Source organism: Lissotriton helveticus, chromosome 10 (genome assembly GCF_964261635.1).
Source record: "Lissotriton helveticus chromosome 10, aLisHel1.1, whole genome shotgun sequence".
Taxonomy (NCBI): Eukaryota; Metazoa; Chordata; class Amphibia; order Caudata; family Salamandridae; genus Lissotriton; species Lissotriton helveticus.
Window position 1 is genome coordinate 168,193,874 of NC_136071.1, and position 27,599 is coordinate 168,221,472.

At 44.9% G+C, this 27,599-nt stretch overlaps 1 protein-coding gene across 1 annotated transcript in view; it reads right to left on the reverse strand.

Annotated features, from left to right (window-relative positions):
* The window catches only part of LOC144786061 (cytochrome P450 3A21-like), a 258,043-nt gene that overhangs the window by 137,351 nt on the left and 93,093 nt on the right, over positions 1-27,599 (reverse strand). Inside the window, exon 6 of the mRNA XM_078665006.1 lies at positions 7,276-7,364. Coding sequence (XP_078521132.1) covers positions 7,276-7,364 — 89 coding nt within the window. The remainder of the gene's footprint in view (positions 1-7,275; positions 7,365-27,599) is intronic.

Here is a 27,599-nt window from a genome sequence, read left to right on the forward strand (position 1 = left end):
CCATTTCTTTAGTCTGCTATCTGAGGATGCCTCAAAATTCTAACTTGGGCCCACTTTCCATGGCCCATTGTGCCATACGTGCATGAATGATGCTCCACCACATCCTCTGGGATACCTGAAGGATCAAGCAGTCCTTTGAGGGGGATGTCATTCCTTTGTGGCAGTATTTATTAACTTACCCAGATCTTTGTGATTTCCCGCTCGGGCTAATTCAATCCCTGCCCAATGAATTGTCAGCTCCAACCAGTTCTGTACTCTTCGTAGCTACTGGGGTTTCCAAGCAGTGACAATTTGCCTTTCAATGAGCGTTAGAGATAGGTATTCAAGTTTATAATTTTTCACTTTTGGGGGCGTATGTACAGTCCCAAAAGGCATTATTTTAGTTTGAGTAAAACTGTTCTGTAAGTAACCTGCTCCAATTTTCCCATCACCTCTTCCCGGTAGGTATTTCACATCGTTGGTTGGGAAAATCATTATAAGCACAAAAATTAAAATCAATAGATGCCAGCTCATTTGTAGAATGAAAATCAAGAGTGCATTTATTTTTGGAGAATCGTTCCATATAGGCAATGGATTATGTAACTGATTATCAAAGTGCTGAGGTAGCCTCAAAAAACGGCTTGCAGAACAAGCTGTAATGAATGAACATGTGGATTTTTTTACATGAATATATTATACCTCAAAAATAATATTTGAAATTTAGATTTCTTTCTAATGAAATCTAATATAGGATTAATTCACTTCCAATAGGTAAAAAAACTAATGATAATGACTACAATACTAGATTCAAATCACCAGTCTAATTCTAAAAAAGATGAAATCATCCTTCTAAAATAATTGGGCCACTTTCGCAATCCCAACTATGTTGCACCAGGCATGGTACTGTAGGCTCTTGCCCATGCTTTTTAACATGGACATGTGGTTTCCTACAAGCCCAATCTAGTATTACAACCTCCTAGCCCATATTGGTACTAATGAAAGACAAATCCATCTGCAGCCTCAAAGAACTGGAGTAAAAACCCAAAATCACAGATTGTTTTTAACATAGCTATTACTGAAGGAAAACATCTGTCTTCTCCTTCAACCAACAAAAGCAGGACAACTACTTGTAAGCAAATCACCAAAGACAATCCTAGGCAAATCGCCAACGACAATCCTACTGTTCACCAGAGCCCAATAGCTCGATCCAACAGGGAGGTTTGTTGACAAGATTTTGAACTAGCACCAGTTAAGCAGATGCTGCACACCATATTATACAGAGGTGGGTAAATGTGGGATTTCTCCTACACTCATTAGAGTTCATCACTGTGCTTAGAAATATGGGAGTTTTCTATGTCATGGTAGTGTGGATGTTTCACATGCTTCACTGAATTAAGGACAGAACAGTTGGCTCTGTCAGGTGTCCTACAAAAAAGGAAAGCAAAGAATAGACTAGGTCCATGGCAGTTTTGAAATTTATATCACTACCCACACCCCTCTCAGTGTTAGTGTAAGAGGAGTCCAAAGCTCCTGGAGTCATCTCCACCCAGGTAAGTTACCCCCTAGGAGTAGTGAATCATTTATGTGAGAGATTCCCCACAAGCTTTGTTGTGGTCCCAAAGTATTCATACAGAGGCCACTGCTTTAGAGCACTTCTGATGTTGACTGGTGAGTGGCACCAGGCAGGACAGGTGAATGACTAGTTGAGGTGACTGTGAGCCCAGAGTGAATCTAGAGTACCTTAGTGTTAGCGCAGTGTTGGGAAGGGGGATTTGCTTATTCAGAGGTGAGATGGATTCTAGTTGCCCCAGAAGCTCTGATGAGGTAGAGGCCTCTAACATCCTCAGGAAACCGTACATCTGCAGGTAGCAGAGTAAGCACCCAGATGGAACACTGCTCCATTGATGTTCAGACATGAGGAGCAGGAGAGAACATAGACCACCTGAGTCTGTGAGGAGTAATCGTTTGAATTACCAGGACATTTTGATGGGTGGTTGCTTGGAAATAATGGCCAGAATCAGATCCCCCTAGGGGTGCTGAGAATGCATTTTCACCCAGACTGTATAAAGTGATATGAAACAGGATGCTTAGGAAGTATACTGCAAACATGTCCAAACTAGCAGAGAGCTGTTAATTACCCCACTCTAGTAAGAACCTGGATAGGGTTGATTCTCCACTAAGAGGGGTGTTTACCATGATCTGTGTGCTCAGACCCACTATACTGAAGACCCCTTTCGTGGTAAAGTCTGTCCAGGAGTAAACAAATGAATAATTAATTGAAGTATCTAGTAGCACTCGCCCCTTGAACCTGGAAGTGAGAGTACTTCAGATGGTCTGGCAGCCAGGACTTTAAGCCAGGACTTAAACCACCGAAACCAGATTTATAATGTGAAATGATGAGGTTTGAAGGGAAGCTCTTCAAGCTTTATGTGAATAGCTTTAATTATATTCAATAAACAAATGGTATGATATATAGCAACTCAAAGTGTGGGCCAATTTTTGAGGGAGATTATAGAGAACTGTATGTGAAAGAGACAATTTGGCTCTTTCTAACACCAATACGTGTAGGAGTGGTCAAGGTACACAAATAGAAATAAACTTAAGATTACTAGTGGTATGGATCACAAAGATGGTATCTGGTGCATTTGTAAATGCTTGCTCCCTACCCTGGATGGACATGATAATCCAAGATTGAGAGTAGGACTTGATTTGTGAATCAAGCCTCAGAGAGTATTGATCAAATCACAATTCCCACTTTACACAAACTTAACTCTCAATAGACAAAGCTCAATATGGCTCCCAGTCTTAAATCCCAATATTTCCCACACACTTTCAATTCTCGTAGGACCATCAGAATTTTTCACTCTATTGTATACCTTTGGTATTTAAATCATAGAGAAGTGCATAACTTTGATGAAAGAAGTGATATCGATCAGATGTTTGTGACCATTTTATACAGCAATCCGCCATTGTTGGTTTATCATCAAATAGGAACCTAATTAAAAACAACGAATGTTCGCCATCAATGTGGACAGCCAGTTCTTAACGCAATTTTATCTTTGAATTCGATAATGTAAAAAGCAAAATATTCGGTTTATGAAGCAACAAAGGCTTGAGAGAGAAATACTTATAAACGTACCCGCAACGTAGAAACTTAGGATTGAATTTTACTAAATATATCAAAGCGGTGAATCAACTTATCCAGCAGAAGGCCAGCTAAAAAGCTTTTAAAGTAATTATGTGGCATTCCTGACGAAGGCGCAAATTGCGCCGAAACGCGTGTCGAAGATTTATTTTCTGCCACCCTTGGTTTTAATTGTATTTTATATATGTCATTCATGTATTGAGAAATTAAAATACTGTTGGCACAATTATTGTATTATGTAATGTCATAATATAATGTCTTTTTAAATAGGAATTGTTTTGAAATTATTATTGAATTTAATTAAATAATATTAAAAATTGACCTTAAAATAGATTTTTGGGGTCTTTACACTGAGTCTCTTATATTTATTACTTTTATGAAGTAGTAGTAGAAAGCTTTACTCCATTTTACACATGTTTATAAAATCATAAAAGCGACAGTTCATCATCAGTTAATATAGTCAGGAAAGTTACAAATCATTTCAGTTATATGACCATAAAAACATTTTAAGAACAGATTAAACTTTTCCTTTTCCTCAAGATACTTTTTTAAAAAACTATCATTATACCAACACAATACATATCGTTTAATAATTTTAAAAATACTAGAGCCGGTCGACATTTTCGCCATAAACCCTGTTTTAAAAAAGGTTTAATCCATGTTGTCCTTTCTAAGGAATAAAATTTACAAACAAAAATCACGTGGACAGTAGATTGTTCTGATTGATTATCGCACGGACATTTACAAAGGTTTCTGGACCAATCATTAATTTTGGGAAAGGTAATCAAACGAAAAAAAAGATCAAATCTAAATCTGGTCAAGATGTATCTATCATAACCCTCTTGACACCAGACCAAATAAGGTTGAATTGAGGTTGAAACCAGGGTGAGCTGGTGTTGAATTACAGTTTTTTTATTTAGCTCCAGCCCTAACCTTAGTGACTCAAAATGATAAGAACAAAGTACATTTAACTCCTTCCTGGTAATGGTATTTAAAGAGACTGGATTACTATAAAACTCGGGCCTCCCCATATATATAGTGAGGTTGCAAATATAATTCAACCATGGGATCCTTGAGACCCGGTCTAAGCCCATAGAATCTTTGATTATTTCTTGATTTAAAACTAGATCAACTGAGGTCCAGACTCTGTGCCAGTGTGTGGGGTTGCATTTTAATTACATCACTATTATAGCGAATCCCCAGTTCGCTGTGACAGTTAAAAACAGCTGTACTTTGAGGCGTGACTAAAATAAATCTTAAAAATGCGTTTTCTACCCTTTGAACAGGTGATACGTCACCAAACCCCCAGACTCCTGCTCCATATGTAGCAATACTGGTGCACTTAGCCTGATAAATTTTTTATAAAATTTCAGGAGGCCTTTTACCCATCTTTTTGGCGAAAATCATTACTGCCGCTATTGATCTTTTAAACAGCAGTGCTCTGTTTTTTATAGCTGGTCCCCAGGATCCTGAGTCCTCTAGAAGGATACCTAAATAAGAAAATCTTTTAGTAGGAGCTATTGTCAACCAGGGGACAAGGTCTATTTTTACCATTCCCGCAGGACATCGCAAAGGTTTTCTTGACATTAAGGGGTCGATTCCGATTCGGGAAAAAAACCGTACGTACGATTTGTATCCGGAGCCCTTTCCGTACGAATCGTACCCGTCCGTCCGAGTCGCGAAGTACGATCCGTATTCCGTGAATCCGTCCGAATCGTTGCGATCCGTACGTATTGCAAGGCTGAAACCGTGAACCGTACGACTCGTACACATACCGAAGGACTCGTACACATGCCGTACAACCCAACGAGTACGATCGGGACCGGGGTATGAGGACGCGATTCGTACGGTCCACGTCAGGTAAGGGCGAGTCGTACGGAAAAGCACACAAACACATACGCACCGTACGGTCCGTACACCCCATGATCGCTGGGGTAAGCACCGTACCCCTGCGATCATGGGGTGTACGAGCCATACCCCCATTGTACGATCGGTGTACGAGCTGTACCCCCATTGTATGATCGGTGTACGAGCCGTACCCCATGTACGATCGGTGTAAGAGCCGTACCCCATGTACGATCGGTGTACGAGCCGTACCCCCATTGTACAATCGGTGTACGAGCCGTACCCCATGTACGATTGGTGTACGAGCCATACCCCCATCATGCAATAGGGGTACGGCTCGTACACCGATCGTACATGGGGTACGGCTCGTACCCCCATCGTACATTGGGGTACGGCTCGTACACCGATCGTACATGGGGTACGGCTCATACACCGATCGTACATGGGGTATGGCTCGTACCCCCATCGTACATTGGGGGTATGGCTCGTACCCCCATCGTACATTGGGGGTACGGCTCGTACACCGATTGTACAATGGGGGTATGGCTCGTACACCGATCGTACAATGGGGGTACGGCTCGTACACCCCATGATCGCAGGGGTACGGTGCGTACCCCTGCGATCATGGGGGGTACGCACCGTACCCGGGGGGCCGTTCCGTACCTGTTTCGGCGTGAACTCTGCTTTTACGGCTGTTTTCTGCTCCTGTAGAAAAAGGGTCGTACGGTGCATACCCGGCACGTATCGTACTTGCTGGGTCGTAAAAACCAGCCGCCACCCGTACATATGTCGCATACAGCGGGTTCCGAGGGAGAATCGTACGGTGATTAGAGTCGTACGGTGTCTTGTACGACTCGTACGGAGTACGGCTCCTAGTACGAATCGTACTTCGTCGTACGTACGGGGGACGTTGCAGGGTAAGATTCGTACGGGAAAAAGGCTCAGAACGGCTATTCAGAGCGGTTTTTCCCGAATCGGAATTGACCCCTAAGTTTCAGTCCCCGATTATCCATAAAATCTATATAGTGTCTAATGCCCTCTGAAGACCAATTTGGGTTCTCGCCATTAAATCGGGGTCGTCAGCATATAAGAGCGAAACAATCTGGTTATTTTTAACCTGCGGGGAGTCTTTTACTCTAGCCACCAGTTCCTTTTTCAAGTCATTAGTGTATAAAGAAAAGAGGAACGGGGCGAGGACACAGCCTCGCCTAACTCTTTTTCTCACGTGGAAAGGCTTGGTACACTCCCCTTTTAAACCAAACCTCACCTTAGCAGTAGACCCCGCACAAAGTTGTCTTAAAAATAATATAAGTGCTTTCTCTACCTTTAAGTCTGCTCAAATCTGCAATAACCGACTATGAACTACAGAGTCAAATGCCGCGGTTAGGTCGACAAAGACCGCAAACAATTTACCACTCTTGGCCTGAGTGTATTTCCCATGTAGGATGAAAAAGTTCAACACCTGCTCTACAGTGCCCCGCCCCTCCCTGAACCCATATTGCACTGGGCTAAGGACATTGTTGTCTTCCGCCCATTGTTGTAAGCGATTAAGAATCACCCTGCCAGTGACTTTCATAAATGAATCGAGCAAGGATATGGGGCGGTAGCATGCAGGATTTTCCCGACCCCCTTTTTTGAAGATGGGAATAATTATAGACTCGGACCAGGATTTAATAAAGCCCCTCTCACAGCTGGCTTCAAGGACACGAGTTAGTAATGGGGACCAGAGCTCGGGCGAGTATTTGTATAGATCGATCGGGGTCCCGTCCGGGCCCGGCGCTTTGCCTCCTTTACTATTTCCTATAGCTGCAAGTACTTCCTCATTTGTAATATAAATAATAATTGGTAAGAATTTTGCTAGCTCCGCCTGAGGACCGTGCTCGGTGGCTACTATTTTATCTTTGCCCCCTGGGTTGTACACCCCTGAAAAGAAATCCACCCATGAGTCTTCGGTGATAGCCTTCCCCGTCCTAAAAAAAGGTGCCTTAACAGCACTCTAAAAAGGGGAGGAATCTCTCCTTTGCGAGGCTTCATATAAATCGGTCCAGGCCTTTTCCTTAATTTCCCTCTTGCACCTACTTCTAGCTAAATTGTATGCCCTCCTTCGTGACCTGACCTTCTCACTATCCCTTACTTTTATGTTGTGTTGTTATATTTGATGAATTGTGTATTGCCTAGGAATTTATTATTGATTACCTTTCCATTCACAACACTTGTTACAAATTACACCTTTCCTCTTAACTCTTGAAGAATTGCAGCATACCCGCTGCACAACCATGGTTAACATGCTTTAATTTGCTACTTACAGTTTCATATCTAAGGGTTTATCTTGTTCTGTTTTTTTCTGAACATTATTTGCCAAGCTTTCTCCCAAATTCTTTATAATTGGAAACATCTGAAAATCAAGAAAAACAATCATTAAAACTTTTATTTGACTTTCAGAGAAAAATTATACAAGGGCAGAATAAAATTTTCCAACAAAAACAAACAAGCCTGGATAAATGATCAAATAGCTCATAGAGTCAATTAAACAGCAGTCACATTAAAAAATCAGGTTTCTAAAACCATTACTTTTAACAAAACATTCCTAAAGCAAGCAACAAAACTGGTTCACTGGTCAGACCACAGGCTAGTCAAATTCTTGGTTAAAGGCATAATGAGACCTGCCAATTCCGTATCTCAGCAACAGTGTCGCGCCCTCCGGGCTTATCATTCCGTGACCCCGGCGATGCTCGCCCAGGCGGCGCTGGATCATCCGTGCCCCTTCTCAGGAGATCTGGAGAAGGACCTGGAAGCTCTGCAGGCCTGGCTGTTGGACAGGCTTAACGACCTTGCCCCAGTGATGGCCCCCCGCTTAACACCGAAACGGGTTTCGGCCCCTTGGTTCACTGCGGCATTGTCGACCGCCCGACAGATTTGTAAGGTGGCGGAAAGAGCCTGGCGCTCTCAATATGATCCTGAGGCAAAACTGCTCTACAAGACAGCGGTTAAGGCATATCAGCGGGACATTCGCCTTGGAAAAAAGGTTTATCTTGCTGGGAGAATAGAGGCTGCCTCTAACTCCTGTAAGGAAATCTTTTCCATAGTGAGAGAATTTACAGCTCCCCGCTCCAATGCTTCCCGAGACTTGCCCCCTAAGTCCTGGGCTGCGGATCTTGCTAACTTTTTCACCAGCAAGATAAAGCTCATCCAGGACTCTTTTCATTTGGTGGCGCCTGTAGGGTCAATTTGCACCGAGGATGGCTCGCGTCTGGCGGTTTCATCAGGCCCGACGCTGGCAATCTTCCCCCCCATTTCAGCCTCTGCTTCCTTAGGGCTGATGGGCACGCTTAAATCTGGATCGCCCTTGGACCCCTGCCCGGCTAAGTTTCTATCAAAAATGGCGGAAGCCTTAAATCCACTGGTCAATCCACTTCTGAACCTTTCGTTAAGCCAGGGTCTGGTTCCGCAAGCATGGAAGCAGGCAATGGTCATCCCCCTGCTGAAGAAGCCTGGCCTCGACCCTGAGGCTTTGGTCAATTATAGACCGATCTCTCTCTTGCCAGCCCTTATGAAAATCTTGGAGAAGCATATACATACGGTGCTCTCCAGTTTTCTGGAATCGCACGAGATCCTGCATGCCACCCAATCGGGCTTTCGCCCTAACCTCAGCACAGAGACAGCGCTCCTGGAGGTGTCGGAAGACATTAAAGGGGTACTAGACTCTGGGGGCAAGGCCATGCTGGTCATGTTGGACTTGTCGGCGGCCTTTGACACCGTCCCCCATGATGGCCTTCTAGACTCTATGAGATTTGCCTAAGGGGGACGGTGCTCAGCTGGTTCTCATCATTTCTAGCTGACCGCCGACAAACGGTCTGGGCCTCCCCGGACTCTGCTGTGATGCCGCCATTGGGTGTCGGGGTCCCGCAGGGCTCTATTTTGAGCCCGACCCTCTTTAACATCTTTATGACCCCTTTGGCGGCATTGGCGGAGTCTTTCGGGGCTCGGATCGTGTCCTATGCTGACGACACACAGCTCCTCTTCTCTTGTAAGAGTGGAGGAGATTTTAATGGAGAGAGCATCCGGGATTGCCTTGAGGCTGTCTTTAGATGGTTTCATTTGAGTGGCCTCAAGTGCAATTCTGAGAAGTCTGAAGTTCTCTTCTTTGGGTGTGCGTTGGACCCTGACTGGCAAATCTGGTGGCCCACCAACATGTTTCCACCATCCCGTCCATCTTTAGTTGCTAAGAATCTGGGAGTCAAGATGGACAAGGACTTGACGATGAGAGCCCAGATCTTGGGGGTGACGGGCACCTGCTTTGGCCTCCTCAAGGTGCTGAGGAAGTTTCTACCCCTTTTGTCGGAAGAACATCGGAAACTGACCGTGCAGGCTCTGATCGGGTCCAGGCTGGACTATGCTAATGTCCTCTACCTGGGCCTGCCAGAGTATCTGTTGCAGCGGCTCCAGGTTGCGCAGAACGCTGCGGCGAGAGCCATCTATGGCTTAAATAGGCGAGCTAGGGTTGCGGGTCTCTTGCAGGCCTTACATTGGCTGCCTATCCGTAAGCATATCATCTTTAAAGCGCTGACTCTGGCCTATAAAGCCCTTCATGCCGGGGGCGCGAAGTACCTCCAAAGGAGATTGGCCTTTTATCATCCGGCCCGCGCTCTCAGATCGGAGTCACAGTTCTTGGCGGTGGTGCCACGTGTGAAAAGAGCTCGCATTGGAGGTCGCTCCTTTGGATTGCTGGCACCACAGCTGTGGAACTCTCTACCGCTGACACTTCGGGGCGCCACTAGCCTACTTGCTTTTAGGAAGGGTCTAAAGACCTGGTTGTTTACTTTATAGGCTTAGTTTCCTTCTTTTTACTGAACTCCCCTTTTTTGTTTTACTGCTGTGTTATGTTATCTCGTCGTAGGTCTCGCTGCTAAAGCGCCGGGATACTCTTTTTGAGTCGCCGCGCGCTATATAAAAATAAATATAACATAACATAACATAACATAACAAAACATTTCTATTTGGTGGTGCTTAAAATCCCAGATACAAAAGGAGAAACAAGAAAGCACAGTTTGGGTGTGGCCAAAAGCTGTAGATATAGGTAAATTGTTCTAATCTGGTTTAATCCACATAGAGACAATCTAGGCCTTAGATATATATGACGGAGATGTGGCCCAGCCTCTTTCAGCCACTGACGGGTGCAGGACAGGCCCGCCCTTGGCCTGGGCTTTGCCCATGCGCCACCTGTGCTGCGGGACTGACACGGGCCTTACATGGGGCAAATGGTCCTCAGGTGTGGTATCAGGGCAAGTTGTGGGACTGGAAGTCCCCGTCGGCCTCATCCATGGCAACTCTCCACCCTAGTGTTTGTGCCATAGGTCGGATGGCAGCAGATCAGAGTCCCTTTCAGAAGACAGGTTCAGCAGGGTGAGGAACGCTCCCATCAGGAACAGCAAAATCAGTTGGGCACAGCCCCAAATATGCGGGACTGCAGCGTCCCTTAAATGGGGCAACTGCTGTCTCATCCACGGCAGCTCTTCATTCTAGTGTTTGTGCCTTGGGTCCAATGGCTGCAGCCTAGGGTCCCTTTCAGAAGGCAGGTTCAGCAGGGTAATGAACACTCCCACCATGAATGGAGAAATCAGCTGGGTGCATGCTGGATAGACATGTTCGAAATATCAGCAATTTCTGGCAAACATCTCCAGACCACATATCAGAGCTGGACTAGACACATCTGATATGGAAACTCAGGTGCAAAGGCAGAGTGCATGAAAGTAAAATGTGCATTTGTTGGTGCCAGGATTTATTAATATTTTAAGCAAGGCAGCACAGCAACCAAACCAGCTGCACTACTTTGAGTCGAATAGAGGTAGAAAAAAATGTCCCATATCTGCAATGATATGACACATTTTTTCTCTCTAGCAGCACTGCCGCACTTTTGGGTGCCATGTGCCAACAGAAACATCCTTGTGCTATAGTACAAGGGTGTGTGTGTGCGTTCTCCTTTCAGTACAAAAAATATCTTTTAAGATGTCTCCTGCTTAGTATGTGTTCTGTAAAATGCAGCACTATCTACAAATTATTAGATCAGGATTTGCGTCAAACTGCATAGTGGTTGCATGGGAAGACTCATGTAGCACCGATGGAATGCTCCCTTGGCATAAAGTAGCACATAGTGCAACTTTGTGTTACTTTGGGGAGCTGTCCAAAGGAATTCCTGGTTTGTGTTGGATAGTAAGTTCCACTCAAACCTGTTGCTCCAGATTCAGTCCCTGTTGAGATGCAAGTCCAGCACAAAGCATTAGTAAAACTGGAACTAGATATTTAAGAGGGTGTATGCAGGTAGTCTTGTGAGCAATGCTAGAGCATATGAGCTAGCAATTTGTACTGTCCTGGGCACTAAGAAGAACTTGAAGGCTTGAAGTAATGCATTCTATGAAAAATAATTCTCAAAGCAAATATAAGCAGACTTGTTAGTATTTGAAAAGGACCTTCCGAAAATCAACATTAACTGAAGTTTCGGATTGCCGGAACGGTTCCTGGCGGTTGTTAAATTGTTGTAGACACTAATCACAATGCGTATCCGACTCAATGGAACTTTAACTAATGTGTTTAAACTAACTTGGGGATGCAACAGGGGTGTCCTCTTTCTCCCCTGTTATTTGTGGTAGCACTCGATCCATTGGTGCGGCATCTCCAGGAGAGGCACAGCCATTGGGGGCTGCAGGTCGATACAGGTCCCCTACTTCTCACACTCTATGCAGACAATATCATACTATATGTAAGACACCCGGATGACAAATTTACACCACTCCTCGGGGAAGTGACAAGATATGGTACTCTGTCAGGTTTGCGCATTAATTGGGAGGCGTCCATGGTCTTTCAACTGATGGTGGTGCCCTGCAACAGAACAGTGGAATACCCACTGGTGTGGCGTGCTGACTCTGTGAAATATCTTGGAATTCACATCCACAGAGAAAAGGATTGTATCCTCCTGCTGAATTACGACCCGGTTATGGAGCAGCTGGGATGTAACATAGAACGGTGGTTGACGTTACCCCTGTCAATGGTGGGCAGAATAGCTATAAATAAGATGGTTGTTCTTCCCCAATTTGTATATGTTTTCCAAAACATACCTATCCTGTTGTATAATAGCTTCTTCACAGACCTCCAAATGCAGTTGATACGGCTGGTGTGGGGGGGAAACAGCCCTCAAAGGTTGGGATACCTTAATGTTGCTGTATGAGAAGGGTTGGTTTGGGGTACCAAACCTTTGGATTCACTATTTGGTAGCGCAGGTGAGTTTTGCCCGACACTGGGACCATGCAGATGTCAGGATACCGTACCACAGACCGGAGGCCGATCTGGTACTTCCGGCTCCACTAAACACCCTGATACCGGTTGGGTTTCCGCATGACCCACACAATATTCAAACATTGTCCACACCCAGCTGGGCATGGCATAAACTATTACGGGTAACTGGGTCCTGCTTGTTATATTTTTCCGCATTGCCTCTAGCGGGTAATGGTTGGACCCCATTTTGCAGGAGGCATTGGTACAGCGCACATTGGCTAAATTTCACCTTGTAATGTTTGGTGACTTGTTCCCCAAAGGTCATATCTTTTCGTGCATGGAGGACTCACGCTCCGTGATGCCACCACAATGGATCACTTTGTGTTACAGAGGCTTCAAAGGGCATTGAGGGTGAGTATGTTTAGTTATCCATTAGAACCCCCTGAATTCCCATCACTGACAGGGGTAATTAAGGATGGAGATGGGAATCATCTTATGGCCAGGATGTATAAAGGGGCAGTGGCAATGCTTCGCTGTCGGGATATTGGGGTGCGGACCGCTTGGGATCACAACTTTGGACACCCAATCACGGATGCGCAGTGGGGTAGGTGCTGTACACAAATATACTGTGTCTCTCCTAACCATTGGCACAAGCTCCTGCATTTTAAATTCCTATGGAGAGCGTAAATGACGCCTAACAAAATGAATCGTATAGACCCCTCTCGCCAACATGCATGCCTGAGATGTCGATACCCAAAGGCAGACTCCGCACATAGTACATGGACATGTATCAAGATAGAGGGCTATTGGAGATCAGTCTTTGGGGAAATTTCCCATATGATTGACATGGAGAATACGCCAACGCCTTTGATGGCTCCTCGGGTACATGCAAGACCTCCCCAAATCCAAGCGTCGATTTGTCTCAATTGCACTCATTATTGCTAAACGTGAAGTCGCCATCAATTGGGGTGGGAGGCGCACCACCACTCTGCATGCATGGCTACGCAGTATGACATACTGCAACACTAATGGTGACACATACGCACAACTGCAGCCACATGCAGCTAGGCCCATGGATATTTGGCAACCATTTCAGGCATACCTGCTGGCCATGCAGGATATCACTGACACCCCTACACAGCCTCAGCACGTTCCCATGGGGGCCAGGGTAGATAAGGAAATTTCAGGCTTTGTTGTGTCCTCGCAGAATTTGTAGTGAATGTGACTGAGTGTTATGCCCGGGTCTATGTTATACAGAATTGTTGCACTTACTGTTGGCCAGGTGAAAATACGCCGGTACCTGGAATATGTACCTATGATTCTTAATTATGATTTTTTTATTTTTTATTTTTTATTAAGACCTTTATTGTTGATATGCACATATTGTAAACAGCCTAGTGCCCACAGCCTTGAGTAGGCCGGCAGCTTGCTGTTGCGGTTATATTAAAGGAAAAATGAGCTAGTATCATAAACAACAACTCAGGAAATACACAGCATGTCGCCTACAACCACTTTGGGCCGGCCGCGTTTTCAAAATCAGTTGGTCTTAGTTTTTACAGTTATCTTTAATTAACAGTACATAACTTAACCAGATCAGTCCACTACTGCATTCCATATCCAGCCCCACCAATCTGTGTTGTGACGTGTGTGAAACCTCATGTTAGCGTTACTGATTCTAATTATCAAGGGTGTGCAGTAGCCCCGTGTGTCCTTCAATCCTCTACTTGTGTGTTTAAGTAAGCCGTGAGGTAGGACCAGTAGTCTCTAGGTCTAGATCTCGGGGGAAGGGTCTCCTCGTATGTGCGAAGAGTGTCCTGACAATATGACATGTCCTTCATCCACTGTTTTATCGAGGGTGTGTTTGGGCCGTCCCAGCACATACAAATTCTGCGTTTGGCTAATAATAATGCTATAACGCAAAAGTTACGCTTCGCCGCTTTCACATTATGTAGCAACCCCAAGAGACAGCTTGTAGCCGTGCACACAATCTGCACACCTACCATTGCAGTTAATCTTTCCACCACGTCAATCCAATAAGCCTGTATTTTCGCACAGTACCAGGCTAAATGTATAAAATCAGCTTGGTCCTGACCACATCTCCTACATCGTGCTTCCTCCCGTAATCCGTATCTACAGAGTTGAGCCGGTGTGTAATATACTTGATGTAGGTATTGGAAATGGATAATGCGTAGATTACCATTTGGCGTGAGCATTTCCGTAAGTGTGCAGGATGTTTCCCATTCCTTCTCCGTTATCGGTGTGTCAAGTACTTCGTTCCACTTGTCCTGTGCTTTGGTTGCCCTGAGGCCTAATTCCGTCTGTGCTTGTACATAAAGTCGCGAGACCATGTGTGATGTGTTCGTGGAGGTGATCAATAATTGCAGAGTGTCCATTATTGGCGGTTCGTCCGGGAAGGTCGGATAGTGTTGTTTTAACGCCCTTTTAAGCCTGTGGAATGTGAAACGAAAGAGCAGTGTCTGGTTCTGGATATATGTTAAGTCGCTCTCTGTAAGAAATGCTCCATCTTTGTAGATGTCACCCATTGTGTAGATGCCCACCTGTTTTAGTAGATTCATGCCCACTTCTTCCCTAGTGACAGAGAGTTCTGGGTGGTGATGTAGAGGTAGTGCCGGAGCGTAGAGTGGCAGCTTATGCATCATGCGGCCTAAAGATCGCCAAGCTGAGTTTGTGGTATCAATAGTGTTTATGTCGCGTTCCTGAAGTGGAGGTCTGGCGTGTGTGATTATGGCATCTAGGGGGATTGGCGCTGCATCACCTTCCTCAATTGCTACATGGGTTAGATATGGAGTTGTATGGTACCAGTGTGTGGCAAATTGGGCCTGAGCACAGAGGTAATATAACCAAAAATCAGGTACACCCCAACCCCCCTTGTGAGTGGGTAGTGTCAACGTTTCTAACTTAATCTGTGCTTTTCTACCTGCCCAGATCAGCTTCAGTACCATCGACGTAATGCGTTTAAACACCTCTCGTGGGGGTTGGATTGGGATGTTATTGAACAGGTAGAGTATTTTAGGGAGTATCACCATCTTCACTATCGCCATTCTATCAGCCAGTGACAATGGGAGTTGGATCCACCTTGTTACTTTATCTTCGAGTGTGTCAATTGTCCTGCCATAATTGGTTCTGATGACCACCTCTGGGTCACGGTGGAACCAAATGTCCAGATATCGTATGGGGTCAGTCTGCCACTCCAGTGGGTATTCCGTTATGTGTGGTAGTGTGGAGTCAGTCAGAGGGAATATAGAAGACTTGTCCCAATTAATTTGCAGGCCTGAAAACCCCCCAAATTTTGTGTACACTCTTAGGAGTGGGTCCAAGTTGGCAATTGGGTCTTTGACGTACAATAACATGTCGTCTGCATATAGTGAAATGTGTAACGGTCTATTTGGAAATTGGATTGCCAGGTGATGGTGTTTCTGTCTCACTATGCATGCTAGAGGTTCTAGCGCTAGAGCAAACAGTAAGGGGGATAAGGGGCATCCCTGCCTCGTCCCTCTTTCACTGTTAATGGCCTCCGATACATAACGATTGATTTTAATCCTCGCTGTCTGTTTGGTATACAGTAATTGTATCCATTGAATAAAGAGCCGCGGAAATCCCATCCTATGCAGAATCATTATCAGGTAGGACCATTCAATGGAGTCAAACGCTTTTGCAGCGTCTAACATAACCGCCGCTGCTTTAGCGGACGGTGTGAGATAATGTGCAGTGGCAAAGAGTGTTCTGGTATTGTGGGTGGTTTTCCTAGAGGGGATAAAACCTGATTGATCTGGTAGTACTAGTGAGGACATAAGTGGTTGTAAGCGTGTGGCAAGGACCTTGGCTAAGATTTTGGAATCCACGTTTATCAACGATAAAGGGCGGTATGAATTGCAGGCGTCAGGGTCTTTGCCTGGTTTTAATAATGCTATTATCATGGCTTCTCTCAGCGTTGCTGGAAGAATCTGGGCTTCGAGCGCTTCACCGAACATATCAACTAGATATGGTGATAGTATGTCGCTGAATGTTTTGTAGAATTCGCACGTGAATCCATCAGGCCCCGGTGCTTTTCCATTTGGCAGGGACGCTATTGTTTCAGCTATTTCCTCTTTCGTCAATGGTTGTGTCAGATACTGTCACTGGTTGTCGGACAGCCAAGCGATAGCGATATCATCCAAGTATTGCAGTGTGTCATGTTGTGAGGACACTGGGCGTGATGTATATAAGTCTTGATAAGTGTGTACGAAGTTCTGTAAAATGTCAGTCTGATCAGTGTATGTTAGCCCGTCAGCCCCAACAATTTTAGTGATGATGTGTTGTTTGTGGCCAGTGCATATTTTAGTAGCAAGAGCTCTACCTGGACGACCACCTTCTCCGTACGACCTAGCCACGTGTTTCTTGCTTAAGTATTTGATCTCATCCGCAGCAAATTGCTGGTGTTCCGTGAGTGTGTTTCTAATGTCGCTCAGTATTGATGGTGTTGGTGTCAGATCATATTGGTGTTCCAGGGTTCGAAGTGTGGATTCACAACGTGAAATTTGTGTCCTGATGTCTTTGAGAATGCCAGCTGTCGTGCTTATACACCCCCCCCTTATGGTCGCCTTGAACGCCTCCCACAGTATTCCAGTGTCTTCCGTGGTATCTGTATTAAGTCGGAAGTATTATTTTATCGCTTTTCTGATGGTGTCTACATATATGGGATCTGTTAGTGCGCCATTATTGAAACGCCAGCTGTAAGGTGGAGGTACATAATTTGGAATGCATAACAACAACTTGACAGGGTTGTGATCTGACAATGTCCTGGGTAAGTGTTCTATGTCACGTGTCCATAATAATATGTCATCCGAACCTAGCCAGTAGTCAATTCTTGACCAACTTGCATGATGTGCAGATGTGTGTGTTGCTTCTGGGATCCCGGGGTGTCGTACCCTCCAGATATCTTTCAGGGACAAATCGGACATAATATCTAGCAATTCGGTCCTGGTATGCGTGTGGCGTTCTGTTGTGTCCCCTGACCTTTCAACTGCATCGTCTAGCGCAACATTAAAATCACCTCCCCATAGTAGTATCTGATCAGTGCCGATATGTAGGTGTCGCCAAACCTCACGGAAGAGCTCTGGCGTGTCCGTGTTCGGTCCATATGTGTTTACAAGTGTTATCTGCCTGCCACGTAATTTCCCTTTCACTATCACATATCTTCCATTAGTCAGACCCTCCAGGATTTCGCGATTTCGCGATGCCGCGATTTGCCGCGAAATCAGCACTTTGGTAAAAATACCACGATTTTAACAAAAGTGCCAGCAAAATCGGCACTTCTGGAAAAATGGCGGGATTTTTACGAAAAGTGCCCGCGAAATTTAGACATACAGATCCCTTTCAAGGGGGCGGGGCCGGTCTGCGGAGGTATGGGGGCGGGGGGGTGCTAGGCATTGCGCCTCGTGTGGCAAAACAATGGAACTCTGCTCCTGAAACAGCCATATGAAGCATCTCTATGCAGACCCTCTGCAACGCGCTTTTATCGCTGACATCATGGCACGATTTACAAAGCAACAGCTGTTGCCTGAAAACACCAAATATCAGCACCTTCTAAAATGAATCTGTGCTTTAAGCTGTGCCAGGCTGTTCAAGAAGTAGACAGTACTCAAGTCCATGCCGGGCACGGCTCAGTAGCAGGGCAGGCTAATAAATTAGATCAGGAGGCAGCGGCATCCCTTAGCCAGAGCATGCAATCCGAAGACTGTAAATGCGTCTATCCTTCTGCATCGTGCCCGCCAAGAATACTTACCAAATAAACAAATGTACCCAAAAGAGCCAAAATTGTGATTATGTGAGTGTCTTGCAGTAATCATTCGATTGCGTGTCACAGTGGTTTGACAGTTCAGATAAGCTCCCCGAACGCCTGATTTTTAAAGAACATTACAAGATGTGAAATAGCACGTTTCAGAGATGCTAGTAAGACATGCATGTTGCCGTGATCTGTGGCGATGCTTAATCTAATACAATAACCTCCGCATCATCTTCAGCATTTATAAAAAGTGCGTTTGAAATGTACCGAACATGTTTGCCACCAGTTTATTTTTTAATGTTGTGACTTTGAGCTATTTTACGCTCGGTTAGCTTAATAGTTATAAAAGGAACATCCGATATGTGATAGGTAGATGAAACCTAAATGTTCACTTTCACATTTTATTTTTTGTTTTTGTATTGTCCTTCTACAATCAGGAGTTCACTTCAAATTCCTAATCAAAACCAGAGACTAACACACACAGACCACAGAAACACCAGGGACCAACACACACAGATATCTGTGTTTGTTGTAGGAAAATCCGCCAAATAAAGTGCCGCTAAATTGCCGCTAAATTTCCATATTTGTGCCGCTAAATTTCCGTTTTTGTGCCGCTAAATTTGCTAATCCATGCCGCTATATCCTGGGGGGTCTGATTAGTGTCTAGTGTTGTTGTGTCCACTCTGAAGTTCGTGCCTTTTTTCACTAAGATAGAAACTCCCCTGGCATAGGACGAATATTTAGAACAGTGTATTGATTCAGCCCAACGTCTTCCCACCTGTGCGTGCGAATGTGGTGATTCATGCGTCTCTTGAAACATAACAATGTCAATATGCCATCTGTCTAGACAAGCAAATATGTTACGCAGTTTCTTGGGATTAGTATACCCTCTAATATTCCATGATAAGACATTCAATGCATTTCTCGAAGAAAGAGGATCAGCCATTAGAGCGACTATAAACAGGTATAGTAATTGCCCCAACATAACTGAGGAGGGGCCACGGTGTCTTGTATAAACAGTACAATAAGGTTTCGTGTGGATATTTATGTAAATGGTTTGGCTGAACGTAGGCAATGCATCTCAAGCAGACCAGTCTATAAACAACAGAAACAACCCCCCCCACCTCCCCCCACCCCACAACAGCAGCCCAATTCTGCTGATGCCACACCCTTGATGAACATCCCACTTGCATTCAACTTTCTTGGGGAACACCCATGTGGGGGTCCGCCTGGACAACACATCACCATCCGAACTAGCGGATGTGGACGGGTGTAGTGTTACATACAGTCACCAAATGTTTGTCTTATGTAACCTCTCAGTGTGTAGCAGTCGCCCTGCATCAGTAAGGCCGTGAATGCACAGTTTCAGTGTTCTGTGCTCGCTCCAGTGTGCGTGTAAGCGCTCGGCTACATCTGTAAAAACAGCCTGACAGTTCCTGCGTACACATTCAATAAATCTCCATGTCTGTGAGTGACTCACACTCATCCCCATCGTGCGACGAGTATGACGTGATTTTGCATTCTAATTGTAAGCAGTAACAGTACATATCATATATCTTATCAGTCTCTGTGAGAGCAAGCGATCTCCTCAGCTCTGTCTAGTCAGAGTCTTGGCAGCGCAGCATTGCCCCGATACGTGTTCACAACGAAGTTAGCTTTACAAATAAACCAGGTTAGCCACCACGTGCCCTGCACCAGGGGGCGTGGCCTATCCGTCAATGGTCAAAGATAACTTATAATTAGTTCTTACCCACCGGTGGTGTGGTCGTGGTCACCTTCTGGCGCTAGAAAGGCAGAGATAGTCCCTTTCCGCATATGTAAGACACATTATGGAACATAGCACCTACTGTCAGTTGTCTTCTTGTTCCTGTTGTTGACGAGTACGGTCTTAGCGGTGATTTGATATTTTCTTTATGAAGTCGTTCGCCGCCTTGGGAGAAGTGAGAAGAGTCGCTTTACCTTCCCATGTCACTTTTAGTCTAGCAGGGTAGAGCATGGCATACTCCACTTGAAGTTCACGTAACTTCGCCTTTGCTCCATTGAATTCTCTTCGGGCTTGCTGAACTGTTTGCGTGTAGTCTGGAAAAAAAGCAAGTTTGTTGGATTGGTACTGAAGGTCTTTCTGGTCGCGTGCCAAGCGCAATATCAAATCCCTGTCGCGGTAGTTCAAGACGCGTGCCACAATCGGTCTTAGTGGCGTACCTGGAGGAGGTCTTGGCGCCAGTGTTCTATGTGCCCGTTTGACAATGAAAACATGGGATAGTTTGTCCTTGCCAAACATAGAGAGGCACATTTCTTCCACATACGTTTCCATATTGCCAATGTTTGTTGATTCTGGTACGCCCGCTATGCGTATGTTGTTCCTACGTGATATCGCTTCCAAATCTTCTGACTTAGATTTGATAACTTCTAACAGCTTCTCGAAACCCGAGCATTTAGAGGTGCTGGCGCGGGACTCATCTTCTACTGCAGAAATTCTGGTCTCCGCCACATCCAATCTTTCGCCATGCCGATCAATTTTGGCTGCCATGGTGTCCATCCGTGTCGTTAAGTGGTCCATCTTGCCATGCATATCTTGCAGACTGTCTTGGATTGCTTGGATTGCTTTTAGCATAGTTTCCATGCCGTTGGTTGGGGTGCGTTCTGATTCAGCCTCGGTATCTGAGTGCGTTTGCAGCCCCCTAGTTGGTCGTCGTTGCTCAAAGTTGAGTTTTGGTTGCTGTTTGTCAGGTTTCCCCATGGTATGGAGTTTCTAGCACTCGCAGTTTTGAGGTGGCAGTGGTCGCTGTATGTGCCTAATCGCAAATGGTTAATACAATCACGTACACTGTTAAAGTGAATTGGATGCATCACCGACATTGCATTAATTATGATATTCAATAGTGCACTGTAATGTGATGTAACTTTGCTTTTTTTCTTCTTGATTTGTAACCAATAACAACTTTGAATAAAAAAAAAATGATGTTTCGGAGTTGTTATTTGAGATTTTGGTGCATGCAGGGAATGAATGTGAACGCAAGTATGGGGGTCTGCTATCCCTTGCAGGCATACAACCTGAATTCTCAGGCAATCTAATAAGAAGTGGGGTTTCACAGGGTCTCCTGCCTATTTATTATTCATTAAGCAGGCAAGATTTTCCAAATCTATATTTTGTGATCCAACTGATTAGAACATCAGTCACATCGCAAACAGAAGTCAAGAACACAGTCCAGTCGCAGTGCAGTTTGCACATGTTGGTTTGTGACATGGGCTTTGTATATCAGGATCCTAAACACTAAGGCCCATATTTACTATGATTTTGTCCCGGACGGAAAAACATTTTTGGCATTTATGAAGCGATGCAAAGAGTGGTGTGGAGTGGTGTGGTAAATGCAAAGTAACCCAAAGCACATAGTGGTGTGGAGTGGTGTGGTAAATGCAAAGTAACCCAAAGCACCCTTGCACTACTTTGTGTCGGGTAGAAGTTACATGGCTGTTGCATGGGCGTTCCCAAACACCTACAACTGTATTTTGAAACAAAACCAGATTTACAGAGACTTGTAAACCTGGGTTTGTGCCAAAATGGTGCGCCTACCTGACAGAGGCGTAGTGAGAAATATGTTTATTGCTACGTGATACTTCCTCTTCCCACGTGTGCTACATTCTGCAGCACAGGTAGAAAGAGGAACATGCCTCTAAAGTTTGTTTTTGAACAGGAAGGTATGCCTTCTTGCACTAAAACAATCCTGCCTATAACGCAGGCCCACTTGCACAATGGTACAAGTGTGCCGACATTGGTGCTAGGCATCAAACAATGCACCAGTAGAAGTACAGTGCAGAAATGTACCATATATTTGTAATTAAGGAGCATTTCTGCTCTCTCCTTTTCACGCAACAGAGCAAGTGCCCTTGCTGCACTGCATTGCATGAAATAATAGTTAATGTGCCCCTAAATTAAGTTGCATATGGGTGGAAAGTCTGTGAACCATTCCTGGTCTAATAATCTCTGTTTCAGGTTGGAAGTCCATACTATGTGCCAATACCCCACTGTCAGTCCACCCTGTGTGCTAGCTGAGTATCTACCTTTCTGGAAGCAGAATCTATCTGCCATCTGTGCCATCTGGCCCCCTGTGGCTCTGATTTGGGGATGCTGGGCAGAGATATCATATAAGTGCTGAAGAGTGTGTTGTTGAGCAAGGATCCATGGGTTACTACACTGTTCATTTCCTTGGGATAGGAGGTGACGGGGAATGCAGACTTTTTGCATTCTTCCAGTGAGGAAAGAGGCAATCCATCTGAGAGCAGCTCCTTTGATGCCTATGTTGTGCAACCTTTAGATGAGTGTGTGGTGAGAGACCATATCAAAGGCTGCCAAGAGGTCTAGGAAGATCAGAGCCACAGTCTTTCTTCAGTTGAGTAGGGCTCAGGTGTAATTGGTAGTCATGAGAAGGGCTGCCTCTGCGCAGTGGTTGCTGTGGAATCTGGATTGGGACGAAGTGTTGTAAGAGATTCCATTCCAGATGTGAGGAGAGTTGTGGGTTAATGACTTTTTCTAATGCTTTGAACGGGAACGGGAGCAGGGGATCGGTCAGTAGTTGTTGAGTTTGCTGAGTCTGCTGATGGTTTCTTTAATATGGGGTTGACTTCTGCATGTTACCAGTCCTCAGGGAAAGTGATAGTGGCAATTGAACTGTTGAACAAGGTTGTGAGTAAGTGTCTGATTCTGGCTTCACCTAGGTTATAGATGTGGTGAGGGCATGAGTCAGTTGGGGCCCCTGAGTGGACAGAGTTCATGATGGAGGCAGTGTTCTGTGGGGCGAGCTGGCTCCAGTCGGTTGGTCAGATGGCTTTAGTGGTAGCGGGGTCGTTGTGTTGCTTGAAGAAGTCAGTGATCTTGGGCTGGGGTTTGAACTTTCTGTAGATATTGGCAATCTTGTAGTGGAAGAAGTATGTAAAGTTGTCCCAGAGTTCCTGTAAGGAGGTAATGTTGTTTGTTGCAGCTGAGTGGCTAGAGAATACTTTGGCGATGCTGAAGAGTTCTTTGCTGTTATTAGTGCTTGATTCGGTTAGAGAGGCTGAGGCCTTTTTCTTCGATTCTCTCAACTGTTTGTGGTAGAGGTTGAGGGCTGTCGTGTCGATCATCTCTTTGCTGGTGCACAACCAATTGTTTAAAGTGTCATTTAGTGGTTCTGAGGTATTCTGCTTGATGGATCTTGCGTGGATGGTGTTGGCAATGGGAGCAATGCTGTTGATACAATTGGTGATCCAATTGTTGTAGTTTCTGACCTTCTGTTCTAGGTTGCTGGAGTAGATGTGGTGTGTGGTGTTAAAGGCATTGATCCATGTGTCCTTTGAGACTTTGCTCCAGCTGCAGTGGGTGGCTTTGCCCCCAGCCGAGGTCCGTGACCTAGTGATGCTGAAATAGGCAATTGAGAAGCCGGTCGAGGGGAGTTCTATGGTGTGGCAATATCTTGTGCGGTCGCTGGAGGTGAAGATGTGGTTTAGCGTGTAGCCTGCGGTGTGCGTAGGGTCCTGGATGATTTGGGTTAGTCCGATGTTGTTCAAGCTATTGAGCAGTTGGTAGTGTTGATGTCATTGTGGTCATCGAGACGAAAGTAGAGGCCGCCAAGGAAAATGTAGTTGTTAGAGTCAATGGCGAGGGTGGCGATGAAGTCAGAGATGAAGATGTAGAAAGCTGGACATGGTCCTGGAGGACGGTTGGCGAGGGTGCCCATGATAATGGGTTTGCTGTCTGTTTGGAGTCAGAAGTTAAGGTGTTCCATGACTGGGATGATGGCATCATTTGTGGTGGTGCATTGGATGGATTCTTTGTGTATGATGGCGATTCACTCCACTACACTTGTTGATGCGGTCATGGTGGGTGATCTTGTATCCTTCGGGATTTGTGGTGGCAATGCATAAAACACACGCACTTGATGACTTTAATGAAACCAGAGGCAGCCCCAGATAAGCTAATAATAAATTTGCTGCAGCACTGCATCTTATGGTTGATGTCTCTGTTCTTGGTCAAACTGAGACGCTCTCTCGCTCTCGCGCAGCACCTCCCACTTCCGCCCTCACCTCATTTGGAAGTTGCGAGCAACGCCGCGCAGCAACGCCACATGAGAAACGTAGCGGATTCCGGATAAACCGGATAAACACACGGACTGCGCCGAACTGCGCCAAACTGCGCCGAACTTGCGTCCCATTGGGAGAACGGGAGAACGTGTGGCCAGCGAACCTGTGTTCACTGCAGGCGTGAGCCGCATGACGCGAGCTTGTTATCTAGTTAAACGGCAAGAGAAGAGAGCCACGAGGGTCCAAACTGTGTATTGATGGCTCCTTGCAAAAGCACAAAATTGAGATAAAGCTCAGGTGGCAGAGTGGTGATTAATTGTCTGGATTTAGTCCAGAGAATGGAATAGAGAAGCAGTGACTGAGAAGTGGTGGAGGTGAGAACGTATGATCACAGAACAGAGGTAAGTGGAGTAATGTTATATAGTCCACGTAAAATTTTCTGTAAGAGGAAGTAAGGGGAAGAATATTAGGCATATGGGGAGTTGGGCTCAAGAGTACCTATAGCCCATCAGGAAATTTAAAGGAAGCGAAGGAGAAGAATATTCCAGCGTTCTTTACATTTGAAGGAAGGAGTTCAGGGACGAAGGGACCCTAAAGGAGGAAAAGGAAAAGCGATGGCCTTAGGTAAATCTAAATCCCAGAACGTCACAAAAAATTCCAAGAAATCAGGAAATAAAAGCCCTGGGATGGAGGATTCGACCGAAATACCGAAAGGAATGAGTGAGGGAAATGGTGGCATGGCGGCATCAATGGGAAGCAAAAAACTAGCGATGGGGAACATTTAATCACTGAACTCAACCCCACAGTCAGCGATGACGACTATAAAGACAGTAGGTGTAAAAGGCTGCTTAGCAGTATTAAAGTCGATCAAGGACTTTTTAGGGAAAGGGAAGGGAGACGGCTGATAAGGAGCAGAGTGTGTCTTAGAGACTCCGCTAATCTCAGAGGACCCGGCAGCCCTAAGCTTGAAAACTCGGAATCAAAATTTTTTAACATCTCTGAGATCTCTATGGAACCACGCTTATTCTCCTTGCCAAGGTTATTTCAGTCGCTGTTGGTTCATGACATAGAGGCAGAGGTGGCGGAGGAAAAAGGAGCCCCTCTAAGTAAATCCTTGTGTGAGGAAGACGCTAACAAGAGGAAACACAGTTCCAACGTGAAAGAAAGACTGGAAAATTCCTATGTTGTTCAAACTGATTTATCATGTCCATCATTGTGTAGTCTGGAGGTTACGGGATCCTCCAGTGTATCTATGCTAGAGGTTATGTTGATGCTGCAGAAAACCCTGCAGGGTATTTTAGAGGTCTCAGTTTTAAATAATGAAATCTTAAAAACACAAAGCAACCAGTTTAAGAATATGATCGGGGAGTTGACACAAATTAAAGGTCTAATGCCCTCATTAGTAAGACCAGTAGAAGCCCATCCGGAAACATAAGTTGATGGGGAGGAAGAAGCTGTAAGGAATAGCCGATTACAGAAGGATAAACCAACGGTGTATATATCACGTTGCCCTATGATCATAAAAAGATGCGGGTAAAGGAGGTAAAAAAAAACAATACATCCTGCGGTCAAGTAAGGGAAGAAAAGGTCCACCCAAAGGCCAATCCTTAAGGCGACAGGTTAATGGGAAACGGGGAATGCCAGAACAAAGGTCAGCTGGCAAGGTAGTGACTCCAGAATCTAAAAAGATAAGCTTTGCAGAAACAGGAGTAACCACCCGATGTCCTGAATTACAACTTAGATGGACAAAGGGAAAAAGAACCGTAAAGAGTGCCAATGACACATTGAGGAAACATTCCGGGGAAAATAACGAGGTAGCCGTAGAAAAAGGATTGGGTATGTCCCCAGCTGTAAGACCTAGCAACCCCAACCCCGGGAGGGGCCTCAGGAATAGAGGTATCAAGGAAGTACACAGGCAAAGAAGGGAAGATATGATAGATTGACTCCCACCAGGATTACTGTCAGAAAGACGTGCAGAGCTTTGGCTCTTTGTGGAGCCTATAGGACAAGGAAAAGGTGGGAAAAGAGTTAAGAAACTAAACCCCCTAAATCGCTCCCAACTCCTCTCTTCATTTTCGAAATGTCCAAGCCTACGATATGTTAGCTCAGAAGACTTTAAAGAAGTAGGGTTTTTAGTAAACACCAAAGGGGAAGAAGTAACAAAGGTTCTACTTCATTCTGCATTAGTAAAAGTAGCATTGGAAAAAGCAGAATCTGAGATGTTAAAAGAATGAATTTGAATAATAAAAAGGGAGGAAATGCTGATGGACAAACAGGGGAAACCTTTTCTCAGGAACCATGCTGAGTTGGGAGATCGGCAAATAAGAATGATCAACTCTGGATGGGGTAAGAAGGAAGGTCTTGAAATTACAATAACTCTTAAGGATCTAGGGTGTGATGATGAAGATGTACTGGTCGGGAATAGATAGAGAGAGCTTGCATACATGGAATGTGAAGAAAATGAGTACTTGAGTGATATTGTTCAGGAACTAGAGTTGTCGCACAGCCTGTCTATATTATCTTGGAACGTCAATGGTTATAAAAGAATAGTGCTCCAGGAAAGCTTTAAAAATATTCTTAAGAATACCGACATGGCATGTTTACAGGAGACTTGCCTGTGCGATGAAACCCTAGTCACAGAAGGATTTACCGATCATGTAAAGCCAGCAACAAAGAACATATTAGGTAGACAGTCAGGTGGCCAACTGATACTGGTTTCCACAAAGATTGCTAGGAATATAGAATCCCTTGAATTCAAATGTAGTTGGGTGCTAGGTAGCAGAGTGTTGACATTGAATAATAACTTAGGTTACGAAGGTATATGTATTGTCAATGTGTATATCCAGAAAGGAAAAGAAAATGATTATAAGGTGGCCCTGGAATGCTTAAAAAGGATCTGGAGGGCTTATGTGATATCTACCCCAGAGAAGTGCTTTTGATATTGGGCGATTTCAATCACAAACTAAACCCCTTAAAAATTGATTCATGGCGCAGAGATTTGTTAAGAGCCTACAATTTAGAGACCGCTAAGTTCCCCAGCTGTGACACCTCTCCCCAAGATGTGGCGCTTGGACAATGGTTGGGTTCTTTGAGCCTGGTCTGCGTAAATGGAAGAAAGGATGGGGATCAGCCTGCAAAGCACACCTTTACAATAGGACAGCAAATGTGTCCGATAGATTATGTGTTCATACAGGCTTTGAGTTTTGATCTAATCAAACATTTTGAAGTAGTAAGGGTTGAAGTTAGTGACCATTACCCACTGCTGACGAAATTATTCGTAAAAAGGGCTCTTCAGAGACAAAGAGCCTTACAAGTACAGGTAGAATACCCAAAGCGACTTACAACTCGTATTACAGAAGAACATATAAAAAAAGCTAAGTGCATTCCAGTTGACATTCACATTAGAAAATGTATTACCAGAGGAGGATATTACCTGGTATGAAGATATAATAAGACAATTGGTAGAATGTCTCAGGATAAAAATGTATTGTGGCAAACTTGAGTTAGCAAATAAGGAAA